The following is a 15,930-nucleotide window of genomic DNA, read 5'->3' as shown; positions in this document are numbered from 1 at the left end:
TTATGGAATATAACTACCCATATTATCTTTTTTTAATTCTAAAAAGAAAATAAAAAAGAAAAAGGAAAACCAATTGACACATGCGTGAGCATTTGCCAAGAGGCTAGTTTTATTGATGATTGTTGTCTTGATTTTTTGGGTTAGATGTCGAATGATGTGTTTTTCAGTTTAAATGTTCTGTTTTTTTTCGTGATCTGAGATTGGAAACTAATTATTGGTTAGATCTTGATATGAGTTTGAGTTTTTGATTTAATTCTTGCACAAAGTTGGGGTTTTCCTTGAATTTGAGGCAAAAAGTTAGGAATTTGCATCTGATTCTTGTTAAGAAAATAAAAAATAAAATAAAAATTTGAACTCAATTCCAGTTTGTTGTTTGGTGCAAAATTAAATAGGTACTGGACTTAAAATCCAAGTCAATCCAGTCCAATGCTTCAAAACTCATCCTAGCTATTCCAAACCAGCCCACCAAAAGGGGCTTCGTGTTTGATTATACTGATGGAAATAAACTGGGGCATTTGAACGATAAAGGGTAAGTGCCCAATAAACTAACAGGGACGAAATCAAAGCTGTAAAAGTAGTAAAGGGGAAGACAATTGCCACTGGGCATACTGTGGAACTCAGCAAAACCCTGGCCGAGCAACTACAATGCTAATTAAAAGTGAAATTCCAGATAATAATGCGCAGAGCTGCTTCTTGAAGCAAAAAACAATTTCACAACAGCAATTCTTTTGTTCTATGTTCTTAGGAATAAATAATCAGCCGTAACCGTATAATACTTGGATAATGGCAAAATGGGGACACAGAATATATATATCCATATTATGGAGGACTAATTCAAAGATCTGCTCTTCCAGGATATCTGGGGAATGGAATAACATCTCTAATATTGTCAATCCCGGTAGCAAAGAGAACCATTCGTTCAAAGCCTAAACCAAAACCACAATGTTTTACAGTCCCATAGCGCCGCAAGTCAAGGTACCACTCATATGGCTCGAGAGGCAGACCCATCTCCTTTATCCTGCAATAATAGATTCATCAAACAATACATTCGTCAAGTCAATATACTACATCAAACTATCCGTTACTCGAATGATGCAGAGGGGCAAAACAATTGCTATCAAAAACCTTGTGCAGAAGAGTACTCCAATGAAAATAATAATAATAATAATAATAGCAGATAAAAATCACTAAAACAGACAAAAAAGATACCATTGGGGTGATCAATCACACACTATAGTTCTCATACCTGCTCACTATAACATCGTAACGCTCTTCCCTTTGGCTTCCCCCTATTAACTCTCCCACCTGAAATATAAGAAAAGTATAAACGGCACACAAATTATACACACTGCTAAAGTATACAACAGAGCGCTGAACTCGATGATATAAATGTTAAGAGTATAATGCCCACCTTTGGTACCAGGACATCCATAGCAGCCACTGTCTTTGAATCATCATTGAGCCTCATGTAGAATGCTTTGATGCCTTTAGGGTAATTATAAACAATAACAGGCTTCTGAAATCTCACCTCCGTCAAGTATCTGCACAAAAGCAAAGCAATAAATTGGTCCGCTAAATTTAATCAAAAACTGTAATAAGACAAACCAGCAGAATTAACGCTATGGGAATACCTTTCATGCTCAGATGCCAAATCAATCCCCCACTCTACATGGTTCTCAAACTTCTTACCATTTTTTACAGCCTCAGTTAGCAGCTCCACTGCTTCTGTATAAGTTATCCGAACAAAGGGTGTTTTAGCGACCATTGTTAGACGATCAATGCAACTTTTATCAATTTTGTCAGCCATAAATTCCATATCTTCCCTGCAATTGTCAAGTAACGACTGACATAGATATTTCACATACGCCTCTGCACAGTTCATATCATCCTGCATGAACACACAAACTGTAAGACTTCTGCATGGAAAATAAGATTCAGATGTGAAAATTCATGGACAACAAAAAGTTTAGGAAGGGGCAGCTTCTACGTTTCCATGGACAATAAGATTAAAAATAAACACTAAAATCCAAAATGTATATTGAAGACTACAGTAAGATTTAAGCTTCACATACCTCAAGCTCTGCAAATGCTATTTCAGGCTCCACCATCCAGAATTCTGCCAAATGCCTCGAAGTATGTGAGTTCTCAGCTCGAAAAGTTGGCCCAAATGTATAGACAGTACTAAGAGAACATGCATAAGATTCGACTTGTAGTTGGCCAGAAACAGTCAAAAAGGCTTGACGGCCAAAGAAATCTTGGGTGTAATCAATCTTCCCATCCTTTCGAGGGATACCAGGTTGAAGCTTGGATCTCTCCTCCAGTTTCACGAGATTATCCTTTGCCTTTTGAAGCTCGACCACAGCAGCACCAATTTCCTGCTTACTTGCTTTAGCAGACTTGAGCTGAGCAACATCAATTCCTCTCTCCTTGGCAATAAGCTTGGCAGCTTCAATGTCTGCTTCTGATGGAGGGTTCTCAATAAGATCCTTTTCCAACTTTTCAGCTTCATTAATCAAGGTAGTGACTTGAAACATCTCACCAGCACCCTCACAATCACTGGTGGTGATAATTGGAGTCTGCACGTAACGAAATCCATGATCGTGGAAAAATGTGTGGGTTGCATATGCCAGGGCATCTCTGATTCGAAGGACTGCAGAAATCTGAAAGTGGATACACAAGATACATGATAATCAAACACTAATTATTAAAGCGTAAAAGGTCCTATAAAAAAGAGAAATTAGAAAAAGGCCTCGGAGGCAACATATTATCATCAACAACTGCTCTTTATCATCTCTCAGTCAAAAACCAGTTTCATGTTCAATCAACCATTAAATTTAAATTTCATTTATTTGTTCTGTAAGAAAGCAGAGTTTTATTAATACCAAAACAAGAAAGTAGAACCAGGGTGGACAAGCTGTCCAATCAGCATCACATCAGTAAGGACTAAGCTACAATGGAAAAAAAAAATGCACTTTCTAACATCTGTCCAAAACCAAAGCATTATTTACGCTCCTAAGAAACAGCTGCTTCCAATCAACCAAACAAGAACGTAATGTCCCTATAATGTGAATAAACTAAAGCACCACTGAATGCATAGCATATAGAGTTACCTTAATCACACAAATGTTGATCATGTTTCTAATCAATAAATGTACAGCATATAGAGTTTAATCACATTGATAACAACAAAATTCAAAAAAGTATATATATCTAGTCACATAGTATATCTGTGTGCATGGTTTATGAGCTTATGCACGTTTCACGTCAATGCAAACAGCTTACCGTGTTGGTTCTGGAACGTAAATGAACATAGTCCCTCAAAAACTCAAGGGGGAGCCTGGTCTTGGGCAAGGGGTACTTCGATGGGTCAACCAGACCCACATGGATCACCTTCTCGACCCGAAGCTCCACCTTCTGCCTTTTCCCATCTGGGGGAAGCTTAAGCACGCCATCCACGACCAAGCTTGTACCAGTCAGCACAAGCTGCCCAAGGTCACCCTTGTCTGCTTCCACAATAACCTGAAGGTTGCCCGAGCATGACCCATCATTCAGCTCCAGGAATGCAAATGCATCCTTGTCGGCCTTCCGACCAGTCTTCACCCACCCACCAACCCGGGCAAGCTTCCCGGCTAACCCGGACCCTCCATCAGGACGCAAAATGATGGACTTAATGGGGACTCTATTAGAAAATTGCGCTCTTTGAACGGAGGCATTGTTGTCTAAGGTTGCTGTGGCCAGTTGCGCAGTCAAATCGTCAGCCATTAGGTGTTGTAACTTGTAACCTAAGGCAAAGAGTCGGAATTCAAAAACTTCTCTATGAAATAGCTGTCAATATTTAAACCAGATTAAAAATTCAGATTTAATTCAATTTAGCATTGCAGATTCAATTAAATACTTCGCTGGAAAAAAGCAAAAAGAATAAAAATTTCAGTAAACAGACGACAGATCAATGAGACCCACAACGACACGCACACTCAACAACATATTCACACACACACACACACACACACACACACACAACTTCATATAAATCAACTCGAATTACATATACATAAGCTATATATCAAAATTAATCAACATTAACAAGGTGAAAAATCCGGATGAAAAATTACCCGATTGCAGAGAACGGAGATGGGCAAGCGATGCCGAGACGAAGATGACTAACTAAGCTCACGGCGAGCCAGAGAACGGAATCTTTGACTTAAGGCGGTGTGACGCCGCACCAGTGGTGTGCCCCTTGCGCCTGTGCGGTGGCGTATGTCTTCGGAGCAAAGAGACAGAGAGAGACTGAGTGACAGAGCTGAGAGAGAGAGAGAGGGTGAAGGAGAGCTTAGAGGAGGAGGCGGCTGCCAAAAAGATATGAGTTTTTCTGGTTGGATTCTCATCAACGCTGAGTTTTCCTGTCTTATATAAGAAAAACCCTGCCACTTCACCTACGCTGAGTTGGAACTTGCCACGTGTCCACCCAATTAAGAACATAAAAATTTGAAAATTAAATAAAAATCCCTGTAGTTTGCTGATTTACCACTTTGATCTACGTAGTTTCTATTTTGTTAATTTTAGGCTTAATTTTATCATTTTAAATTAGAGGATTTTAAGAACACCTTATAGATTCAGTCAAAATTCTTATAATTCGGCTACAAATTGAAATTGCGGAGCCAAATTAATTATATTGGCAAATATAATGTACTTTAAAAAAATAATGCTATTTTTACCACATTTGTAAATCACATTTTTATACCGTCTTATGTGGCAGCTGAGGTGGACAGCCACATCAATTAAAATTATATAATTTTTTCTTTTCTTTTGTGATTTATTCCAATATTTATTTTTCTAATTGTCTTAATTAAAATACACTTCATTGATTTAATTGATGCGACATATAATATAGACATGTCACATCATGTGGTATAGAAATGTGGGATAAAAATGTGATAAGTGTAGCATTACTCATTTTAAAAAGAATAATACTAGTCTTACCACATTTTTATACCACAATTTCATACCACATGATGTAACACCCCGACTCCAAATTTAATACATATTTTAAATTATTTAAGTGAATTTACGAATTTGCCCTTAGGGTAGGGGTAAAATGATCATTTTCTTGCCCGGAACGTGTTTGGGGCAATGACTGGTATTTTTGGGTATTGTACTGAGACGAATTCGTAGACACACTGTAGGCTTAATTCGGAGTTGTAATGAGGAAGTTACGATCAAAACATCGACAATGGCAAAACCGTAAATATTTCGAAATGGATTTTTATTAAAACCAGAATTTCTTCTCTCTCTCTCTCTCCCCGCGGCTGAAACCCCCTCTCCGACACAGTTTTTCGCCAGAATTTCAAACGGCAAGAACTTCATCGTCCGACCTCCATTTTAGGTGCCGTTTCTTGCAAAAGCTTCCTCTCTTCCTCCTCTACCCAGCCCATCCCTCCGATTGAAAACCCGGCAAACGGCGGTGGCAACAATGTGAAAAACCAGCCAAAATTATCGACGTCACCGGCGACGTTTTCGGCCATCGCTAGCTGTGCCGTCGCTTGGAACAGATAGCTCTCCTCCCCTTTTAGCTATTCCCTAGGTTGTGCGACGACAATGGTGGCGGTGGTCGCCTGATCAAAGTCGTGAAATTTCGGGTTAAACCGTGAGTTTCCGACGCGGATGCCGGCCACTTGCCGTTCGAATTGGACTTGGGCGTAGTTGAATAAAGTGTTCCACTCGTCGAGCAGAACATGTAGCAGGGAGGGTGGCTTGTAATTTGGAGATTTTCCTACGAAGCTTTATCGCTTTGGACACCCAAGTGCTGCCGGCGCGTGTGGCGGCATGTGGGCACCGTAGCAGAGGGGCATTTTTGTCCTAAAGTGATCTCCTTGATGTCACGAGCGCGTAGGTGTGCTCAGATTTCAATTTGGTTGACGTTCGAACTCCAAATGAATTTCACATATTAGGAGTTATCCTGGTTCGATATGTTCGGACCGTTGAATCGACTCCATTCCAAAATATGTTGTTCTAGGTATTCCTAGGATCGTGTAGGACTTCACGGATCATGAATCGGAGCCTTGGATATTCCGATTCAATAACTTAAAGTTTGCGTTTTACAATAACTGTCAGATCGTGCGATCGTAAGCAATCTAACCGTCTGTTTCGGACTAAACTTGCGAGACGGGTATCTTAGACCTTGTGAAACCTTTAAAAACTTTCGGATTGTAAAACGGAGGTCGTGGGTCCCGTGGGCCCGGTTGACCCGAATTGGGAAGTTTGACCGCCGGTTGATCGAGTGTCTCCTAAAGCTGTTCCATCATCCGAATTGGGTAGTTGGACCTTAGAATGTCTCATTCCTAGTACACTTACTAGAAACCTGGGAAATTAGGATATTTAATTCAGAGTACTCGTTCGAAACGCTTCGTATTAATCTCGTATACGTATTCTGAAATAGGTACTCCGACCACCTATACGCAGCATGCAGGACCCTCTCAGGGTCAAGCAGCGTGGGACAACTTGTGAGTGGACTTTGTGGTTTTATGATGAGAAATATTATGCATGATGTTTTAAATGGTATTTTGGATATATTATTTATTAAATTGTTGAAGTGATATTTTTATAAGGCATCGGAAATATATTTTGGGTTTTGACATATTTGAGTATCTTGAGCATGAATATATGGATTTTGAGGATTTCTATATATGTTTGGCTATGTGTGGGGTACTTAGGTTGTTGAGATGAGATTGTGGAAAGTGATGAGTATAGAATGTCAGTTTGGAGTGCTATAAGCACTACCCTATCTACCTCCCCGGATTTGAAACTTGGATACGGAAACTTGGGATACTTGGAATTGTCGGAACTCGGGGCATCCTTGACGAGATGTTGCTATAGACCCTTAATTGGGTAGTCTGCGCGCGTAGGACTGGTCACAGACGTACGGGTTTTGAGGCTATCGACGGTACGTGCTAGCTGAGAGTTGGTCCCCCCAGTTGGACGGCTCGTTCCCTAGTCACGTGGTGGATTGAAGACTCTTCATGAGGACTCTGCCAGGGTGACTAGTCAAACAATCCCCCGGTTGGATTGTTTCCCCGATACAACTAGGTGATGGTCATATTTATTTCATATATATCTCTTATATTATATATTTACATATATATATATATATATATATTTTATTCATTCTTGTTTCTCGGTGAGGATACTTCCTTGCCAGTCGTGCCAATGGGTACGCTTTCGAAAGTTTAGTTTTTGGGACTTATAAGTTTTGGATGGTGGGTTTTGTAAAGTATACTTTATGGATTTCGGACTTGGCATCTAGTATTGATTTGTTTTGATATATATATATATATATATATATACATATACTTGAGTATGATGGTTTTGAGATGTATGAGATTTCTTGCATGGTTTTCTAAACGGTGGGGTTATATTACGTTGGTTTACACTGAACTGAATTTATTTTTGTCCACTCACAATTTTCTGTTTTGCGCCCCTCAGCCAGTAGTTAACTGAGCTCCGCAGCAAAGTTGGATCGTGCGCTTCCGAGCCTTGAGCCTTCGTAGGACTCTTTCTTCATGTTATTCCCTTTGAACTTTGTTTTGTTGAAATTGAAGTTCTTAGACATGCTCTGTTATCGCCCCTGTTAGGGTTTGATTTGTGAGGCTGGAGGCCATTTTGTTGTAAACTGTTTATTTGCTTTAAAGCATGCTGCTGGTTGGGATTATTTTGTATTTTTATGCAGGTTGAATTTTGTTGGGTTTGTTCAATTTGCAGGGGATACTCTGCCAAAATTTGGTAGAGAGTCTTGGTTTTTAGTAAGCGGCGTGTTCGAATTCTGATCGCTTTTACGCGAGAAAGGGGGACCACCAGCATCGAGGTGATGTCGGAACAAAGACGGTGTCCGCTTCAGTTTCCGAAAAATTCCAGGGCGGATCCTGTCACGTGATAAAATCTTAAACGTTAAGGACCATTTGTGATAAAAAGCCTTTTATTTATTAAAATACACTTCATTCATATAATTAATGTGGCATATGATATGGACATACCATATTATGTGGTATAGAAATGTGGTATTTGTAAAGTTTTTTGTTTTTGGTCACACTGCAAAAAATGGAACCTTATATCCATCATAATCTTACTCCCGCCCAAAAGCAAGAGTATTCTCTTATTTTTGGCTAATCTTGTGTTACCACACCTACTTTCATGTCTATTTCTTAGGTGTAATGGATGAGCAAATTGAGACATTTATGGCTCCACTAGTTTTTTTTTGTTTTTTTTGTGTGGTTCTTTTTCAACCATATCTGGTTCTGGTTGCTCCGACTAAGTTCATATTCGGTGCTGATAGGACTTGTTTGTGGGAAGAACATATTCCTCCAGTGGCGCATGGCATCGAACGTAAGTATATATATTCCTCCAACGAACATTGGCTACCGTTAGATTGCTGGAAAAAATATGATCGAAGAGCCTAGCACGCACCACATGGACGATTTAAAAAAATTTGGACGCATGGCGACGTGACGTCAGCACGCTGACATCAGCCTTGCCCTCGGGCCAGCCCAGTCTGCTAGGTCCCACCATCTGCCTCGGCTTGCTTTTGTTGCTGAAAACACTTTTTTGCCCAAACCCGCCCCCCCTCCCCCCCAGCCCGAGCGCATGGTTCAGCGTTTGAACGTTCTCTCACATCCCACATTGCTGCCGCTTCCTCCGACTAAAATCTTTGCCTTGGAATTAATGATTTTTGTAATCTCCGCGCTTTTAGGAGTAACCTCTGGACTTGTAGGAGTCACCTCAAAGTGTGCCATCTGCAAGCTTCTTTGTTTGGCAGTTTTTTTGGGGTCTTTATAAAGGCATACATTTTGAAAGGCAACATCCATCAAGCATGTTGAAAATTTATTGTACCTATCTTAGATACAAGCTATCCTCAATGAGACTGAAGAAGATTCAAAACTGATTTTCTCTCTGGCATGCTAGGAATGGCTCCTTTCACTTGAACACAAAGAGAAGCTGCCGCAGCTGGAAAAAATGAAAACAGAAAAAATCATGAGCAAAATTGTTTTAAGAAACATTATCAAACTAGAATAAGGGTTGATGCAGCCCATACCCGCAAATCTCAAGCACTCCCTTTTGGACTTGCCCTCCACAAGAGCCACCGCAAAAGAGGCAGTAAACGTATCACCAGCTCCAGTTGTATCGAGTACTTTTGCAGCAGAGATGACAGATTGTTTAATTGGTTCTTCACCTTCTACAAATAGAGCAGACCCTCTGGACCCAAGCTTCACTAGGACTTGCTTAACACCCTGAAATTAGACATAGAATGAAACTATGGCTTAGTCAAGCTATACGAGCACCTTCCAATTGTGCTTAAATGACAGACCATCATCCAAATCAAAACCAAATGACAACATAAGAGCCAACACAAGAAAGCTTATAGGAATAGTGTTAGAATGTCATAAAAATACCAGATTCCAATATCTGCATGGTATTCCCTTCCTGGTTCTTTTTATGCCAAATCTAGATGGTATGCATAATAATGAATCTTCAGGTTTCAGACACCAAAAACAAAAATCTTCGAGTCATAGAAAATGGCAGTCTAGAAGCATGACTATCTGTTCAAAGCTTTGAAGACTTCTGGCAGCAAAACTTACCATTTTATGAAATTTCACCACAGCATGACTAATCTGTTCAAAGTTTTCAGTCGGCATTCCTGTCAAACGACCAAGCTCAGTTTCATTTGGGCTCAAAATATCAACAAAGTTCAATAATTCCTGGGAGATTGGTGCATCCATTCCTCCAGCATCCAAAATGACTGGTACGCCTGCACTCTTGGCAGCCTAAATATAAAATGGTATATCAGACTATACATGAAATTACTACAAACAACAACACAGACCAATAGAATCAGAATGTTTATAGTTTTATCCGCTATTTAAAGGCACACAATGTTGAAATTCAAAATAAATAAACTTTATGTGATAAATAGGCAATGAAAATTAAGGGCCTATATGGTCACTCTTTGATGTCTAAGAACAGACCAACTGCCTCATGTACTTCAAGTGACTTGAGTGTGGTCTGCTATCGGATTCAACTTTTAACACAAAATGGTTATCAGTGGAAGGTATGGTGTAAAGCCAACAAGACAACTAAAGTCCCAATCAGAACTAAACCAAAAAAAGATCCTATGATTAAACAGATTATCAAGCAAATGACTGATTATCCTTAAGCAAATTACCTTATGCCTGCAGAGATCCTATATGGTGTTATGTTGTTTACAAGACACAGACCTCAATTCGAGACTCAAATATCCAAATCAATAGCACTTCACACCAATTTAATCGTTTACAGCTCTGTAGAAGTCATAATTGTCACATACAGTTTAAGAAGTCACTATTAAATCATTCAATTTCACATGGCAAAAAACAACATAGAATATTTAATTAGATTCACACACATGCGACAAGTAAAATATAAGTGTATAGCTTCCTGAGCATTTATTCTATTCAATACGTTAGTCCGAAAAAGCTATTCTGAGCAAGACATCACTTGTAATTTCAAATTCAAAGTTGGTTGAACTAATGCCTTCCAGAAGCTACATGGATCTTCCTTCTCCCACAAAACTAATCAGGCTATTATGTTGATTACTAAAGAACCAGTGTGCTGTTAAGCTAATACTGTTTTTTGTTGTTCACATCCAGTTTGGAAACCCCATAAAAATCCACAACTCAAAAATGTACTATTAAAACGTCTTCAGTTCTCTACCTTTGATCTTCCTGCCGCATTCTGATCAACAAACTGAAGGAAATGTCTTGCAGGAAAAACAGAACAAAAAGCCTAAAAGAAACATCAATACCGCACAGATTCACGCATACAATAGCCAATCAGCCCTTTTACCTAGATCCAAGAAAGCTCAAGCTTTCTAATACCCAACATACATAATCACAAATGCCAACAACATAAATTTCACAAATTTCAATTCTGTAACAAAGGAAATGAAACTTTCTTAGATTTCAAGTTGAAACACCTTCAACAAAACGAATCCTGTTGTAATTAAAATCAAAACTAAATCATCAAAGACTTCACGAAGTCATTGTAAGAGCATGTGATCCTATTCTAGCAGAAGATAACAATCTCCAAGAAGCTTACCATCTTTCATCATTACCCAAAGTGTAACATCCAAGTTGATTACTATTAAATAAATAAACAAAAGTGAATTTAAAAATTAAAAAAATAGAAAAGCCCTGACCTTTGCAACCTGAGTGTTGACCGATTCTGGGATCTCCCTCTGAAGCAAAACAATCCCAGCATTCCTCACAACCTCCAAATCCTCATCAGAAAGCTTCTCAGGCCAGCAGTGCATGTTGGCACCACCAACAATGATGATGGAGTTTTGCCCATCAGATTGCAACATCACCACAGCATGCCCAGTGGGTGCAGCAGAAACAGCACTCAAGTGATCAAGGTGGACCCCACCACTCTGCAGAGCCTCAGTGATCAGCTTCCCATGGGCATCTTCACCCACCTGACCCACAAAGTATGTTGGGTAAGAAAGCTTGCCTCCACAGGCAGCCTGGTTGGCGCCTTTGCCACCAGCCAGGGTCTGGCCATTCTTGGCTGAAATGGTCTCGCCTTCTTTGGGCAGCCTGTCAATCTCCACATAGATGTCTGCATTGGCTGAGCCCACTACAACAAGAGGCGAGTTTGTGATGGTGAGAGGGGTTGGTGGGTTTGGAGTTTTTGATGCATCTGTGGAGAAACAGGGAAATAGGTTTCTTCTATTGGATTGGTTTTGGGTGGTGTTGTTGAATTGAAGATGTGGGTTTGTGTTGATTGCTCTGTTTGGGTGGTTTGAGAAATGGGTTTGGATTTTATCGTACCATTGATTTGATGGTGAAAATGCTACCGCTCTCATGGCACTCATTGCAGTCGCTCTCTCTCTCTCTCTCTCTCTCTCTCGCAGAAACTAGCTTTGTAGGACTAATCGAAAATTCTAATACTTTTTAGCAGATGGATTGGCGAGCTGGTAACAACAGTGATTTCACTTTTTTACACCCCAGTTTGTATCTCCCTTCCCGCAAATTAGATGAAAACTGGGACGAGTCAGGTAAAATCTAAAAAAATCCAAACGTCCTAAAGTGGTCATCAGAGAGCCTCTTTCTCCAAATTCATGTAAACGAAAGCCACGTGTCCGAAACATAAATCTGCTGCTCCAAGTCCAGTGTTAGTTGCGTGATCTATCGAATCAAAATGCCGATCTCAAATCAACACCGAAAACAAAACACTAATCGAACGGCCAGCATTGATTTACTACCATCCCTCGTTTCATATCGACAACAGAAGATAATTTTCGGCTAACGATTTTGTGCCCATTTGCGATTGCTGTAGGAAAACGTAGAAGTTATATAAGAGAGTTGAGTTTCAAGGTCGTCAATGGCATCTTCTGGTTGTAGTTTGAGCTTACCAACAACAGCAGCTTGCATTTCCTCGAAAACTCAGTTCGTCTTTGGCTTGAAATCCAAGAATTTTGTATTGAATTCCCGACCTTTGGCCAAACCGAGGCTCTGCTTCTCTGTTCGTGCAATGGGTTCATCTGCTTCTTCACCAGACAGAAGTTCTCAAGGTATTTTCTATTTAGGTGTATATATATGGTGACCCAATGAAGAAGTTAATCTGAATTTATTTTCCATTTTGAAAATTGATATTGGATTTATAGAAAGATATGTTATTTAATATCCTTGTGTTTTTGGGTGATGCCCAATTCCGTTATAAGTTCAAATATTTTCTCACATGAAATGGATTTTCATTTATGCATGTGCAGGATAAAGAATCTTTGATTATCATAATTTTTATGTTGTGTTTCTGTTTACTGGTCATGTGCAGAGACAGGTGTGGTTGACTATAAATCTGTAAGTGATCAAGAATGGAAGAAGCGGCTTACCCAGGAACAGTTTTACATCACTCGTAAAAAGGGAACAGAGAGGGCTTTCACTGGGTATATTATATGCTTCTTTAATCTGGAATTTGATGTTTGTTATTGCAGAAGATCCACTATCTTTCCAACTTTGTTAGCTGAAATTTTGAACTTGAAATTTAATTCATTTTTGGGAGCTTTTGAGGACCTACTAGGAAGTTTCAAAGTAAAATTTTCATCTTGCAAGTTATGTTAGGCTCTTCAGACCTAAAGAGGCCTTTGGTAATAGAGGGATGCTGATTAGTTCTTTGTTTTCTCTGCGATCTTATACCCCTTGAATCTTGTATAATAGGAAAATATCTATATAGGATGTGGGAAAATTTTCTTGCAGTTCATGCATTCTAGTTATATGGCATGCACATTTTCCGCTAGCTCAGAAGTAGAATTACTAGCCATTTTTCTCGGTTTCTCGAATGGAGGAGGGCCTAAGCCTGACCAAACAAAGACAATTATTAGCCTTTCTTTACAAACAATTGAAGAATGGCCAGTAATTGGCCTTGTTGCATAATAATAAGTCAGAAGGACTTTCTAACCATGTCATGAGGCAAACATGAGCAAGTTTCTGTATGCATTTTATAGGGTTGGAATCTGGCTTCCGACGGGAGTACTTAGGATAGTATCATAGTATACAGCATAAAGGATGGATTTTTCTCTTTTCAGCCTTGATCCTTGCTCGCCCGCAAATATCTTTTTACCAATTGCAAGCTTGAATACATGGTGGAACGAAAAATGTTGCTCATGCTTACTTCCCACACAAGCACAACCAAACAACTGATGTTGATGGAGACAGTTAGCTACTTGCGTTCCTCTTATCAAATTTCACCTGTTATTCATGTTGGCCTTTTTATCTTAATCTTCAGGGAATACTGGAATACCAAAACTCAAGGAACTTACCATTGCATATGTTGTGACACACCTCTATTTGAGTAAGTACTATTCTATCTAATTTTGGGCTTTTCATTGAATATTATGCTCTTGCACATTCTTTAACATCGATTGATAAAAATATTTTCTCCTTCAGATCATCTACCAAATTTGATAGTGGAACCGGTTGGCCATCTTATTACCAGCCGATAGGAAACAATGTGAAGTCCAAGTTAGACTTGTCTATTATAATCATGCCTCGCACGGAAGTTCTTTGTGCCGCATGTGATGCTCATCTTGGCCATGTCTTTGATGATGGACCACCACCCACGGGAAAGCGTTACTGTATAAACAGGTAAGTAATCGGTTCCCATTTTTCTTTTCCATTTTTTCTTGCCTTTTCTCCCCATATATTGAGCTTTTATAGTGGACTTGTTATGACAAGAAACTACCCCTGCAGCGCCTCTCTGAAACTAAAACCGGAGTAGGAAGCAAAATCTCGCAAGAGGGTGACTCTTTAATGCCGGCTCACCAGAGGATTGCCAGTCGGTTACAGACGTGGACAGAACTGTTTCATGAACTCACAAATTCAAATTGTTAGCCATGTTTCTTCATGAAAAAGAAGATTAGAGGACCTAAAGTGTATACCTAAGGCAAAATATACATCTTAATATTAATATCTCATGTATAGATTAGATTGCAGGATATTGGCGGAATGTGCTTCTTTTACTATCAACATTTTGGGGCTTCCTCTTGCAAACTACACTAGCACGTCTACGAAACTGTTCAGTTTGCTCTCCATTTTTAAGAGGACAATACTTCCCTCTTTACCCATAAGGAGAAACTCCTCCTTAACCGTAAGGAGGAATCCTCCTTACCTAGTGATGTGGCTCAACCACGAACTGACATGATTACTTTTTTTTCCCTCAAAAATATTTTTGTTTCTTCTATTTTATCATTCATAACAGATTTTGTTTTTCTTTCATCTATCCCACAAATAACCTCCTTAGTTTTTTATAATTAGGCAATGAGACATTATAGATGTATTTTAATTTCTTATTCTACGGTCTCTACAACTCAAAGTTTGCTTGATTCAAAAATGTCTATATCCTTTAAAAAGATAAAACTCCAAAAATGGCTATGTCCTTTAAAAAGATAAAACTCCATGAAGAAACCATGCCTACCAACATTGTCAGTGGCAATTTGGCTTAAGGTGAACTGTTGGAGAGGAGTTAGAAAAGTCCACAAAATACTTCAAATTTAACTGAGGTATGAAATAAAAAAAGAAATTAATTTTACGAATGAAAGAAAAGGTAAAAACACTTTTGAGACTTTAAAAAAAAAAAAAGTACATATGCCAATTTGTAGTTAAGCCACATTATTAGGTAAGGAGAAGTTTCTCCTTACCCGTAAGGAGAGAAGTACTCTTTCTATGAGGTAGCTCGATGATCAGGCACCTCTTTCTTGACATGAAAGTTCAATGCTGGTGAGAAGAAGGAAAGGCAAATATTCAATAAAAAAAACTCTATTTTATTATTATAAATAAAATGATTGGATTAAGAAATAAAAGAAATTTTTTAAAAATTATCTTTTTAATAAAATGATGGGATTAAGAAATAAAATAAATGAGTTCGAGAAGACTTGCGTGTACTGTAATTAAACCCCAAAAAAAAAAAAAAAAAAAAAAAAAAGTCTAGGTGCTTAATTAACACATTTGTTTCATAACTTTAGTATTTGAAAACAAATTTTCCAGTAGTCTTTTTCTTGTTACATTGAAGGAATCAAATTCCGAATAGCCTAATCGCAAGCTAATTCTCCGCTGGGATTTTCCTTTGATTTCTTAGATAACCCACTTCACAAATTCAAGAACCAGACTTGGTTCACAAAACTTCTCATGGGTCTTCAATTCTTCTCCATATTCCAGTGGGCCCTGAGCATAATTCAAGCCTCTCATGGCGGCTGTATCTACCACCACAACAACCATCTGGTCCCTCTCTCTTGTCATATAAAACTGAGTGACCTCCCATAGCCTTTCCTGGAGATTTCTTAGAACAATCATTCCTTCTTTGCATCCAAACCCAAAAATCCAAGGCCTCTGATCTCCCTCAAATCCTTGGGAA

The 15,930-nt window shown here is 39.0% G+C and overlaps 3 protein-coding genes across 4 annotated transcripts; 1 reads left to right on the top strand and 2 right to left on the bottom strand.

The window, feature by feature from the left end:
- Nucleotides 1-649: 649 nt before the first annotated feature.
- LOC117624693 (asparagine--tRNA ligase, cytoplasmic 1-like) lies at nt 650-4,375 on the bottom strand. 2 transcript variants are annotated; one of them, XM_034356098.1, is made up of 7 exons: nt 4,113-4,375; nt 3,283-3,825; nt 2,073-2,660; nt 1,632-1,888; nt 1,412-1,541; nt 1,247-1,305; nt 650-1,018 (listed from the first exon to the last, which is right to left on the bottom strand). In XM_034356098.1, exons 2-7 carry the CDS (start codon nt 3,760-3,762, stop codon nt 835-837), a joined length of 1,698 nt encoding a protein of 565 aa, XP_034211989.1. In that variant the 5' UTR covers nt 3,763-3,825; nt 4,113-4,375; the 3' UTR covers nt 650-834. The 2 variants fall into 2 exon arrangements, with proteins under 2 accessions (XP_034211989.1, XP_034211990.1); XM_034356099.1 differs by having other exon boundaries at nt 3,283-3,782.
- A 4,389-nt stretch (nt 4,376-8,764) lies between these two features.
- Nucleotides 8,765-11,934, bottom strand: LOC117624592 (ribokinase). Its single transcript, XM_034355928.1, has 4 exons — nt 11,222-11,934; nt 9,627-9,812; nt 9,083-9,278; nt 8,765-8,994 (listed from the first exon to the last, which is right to left on the bottom strand). The coding sequence occupies exons 1-4, from the start codon at nt 11,894-11,896 to the stop codon at nt 8,903-8,905; spliced, it is 1,149 nt and encodes a 382-aa protein (XP_034211819.1). The 5' UTR covers nt 11,897-11,934; the 3' UTR covers nt 8,765-8,902.
- Nucleotides 11,935-12,348: 414 nt separating this feature from the next.
- On the top strand, nt 12,349-14,776 carry LOC117624591 (peptide methionine sulfoxide reductase B1, chloroplastic). The gene is made up of 5 exons (XM_034355927.1): nt 12,349-12,595; nt 12,856-12,967; nt 13,807-13,872; nt 13,968-14,165; nt 14,271-14,776. Exons 1-5 carry the CDS (start codon nt 12,406-12,408, stop codon nt 14,296-14,298), a joined length of 594 nt encoding a protein of 197 aa, XP_034211818.1. The 5' UTR covers nt 12,349-12,405; the 3' UTR covers nt 14,299-14,776.
- The last annotated feature ends 1,154 nt before the right edge of the window (nt 14,777-15,930 follow it).

The sequence above is a fragment of the Prunus dulcis genome, chromosome 4, assembly GCF_902201215.1.
Source record: "Prunus dulcis chromosome 4, ALMONDv2, whole genome shotgun sequence".
Classification (NCBI taxonomy): Eukaryota; Viridiplantae; Streptophyta; class Magnoliopsida; order Rosales; family Rosaceae; genus Prunus; species Prunus dulcis.
Note: the sequence above shows the minus strand (reverse complement) of the source record. Positions and strands in the feature narration are given on the sequence as shown.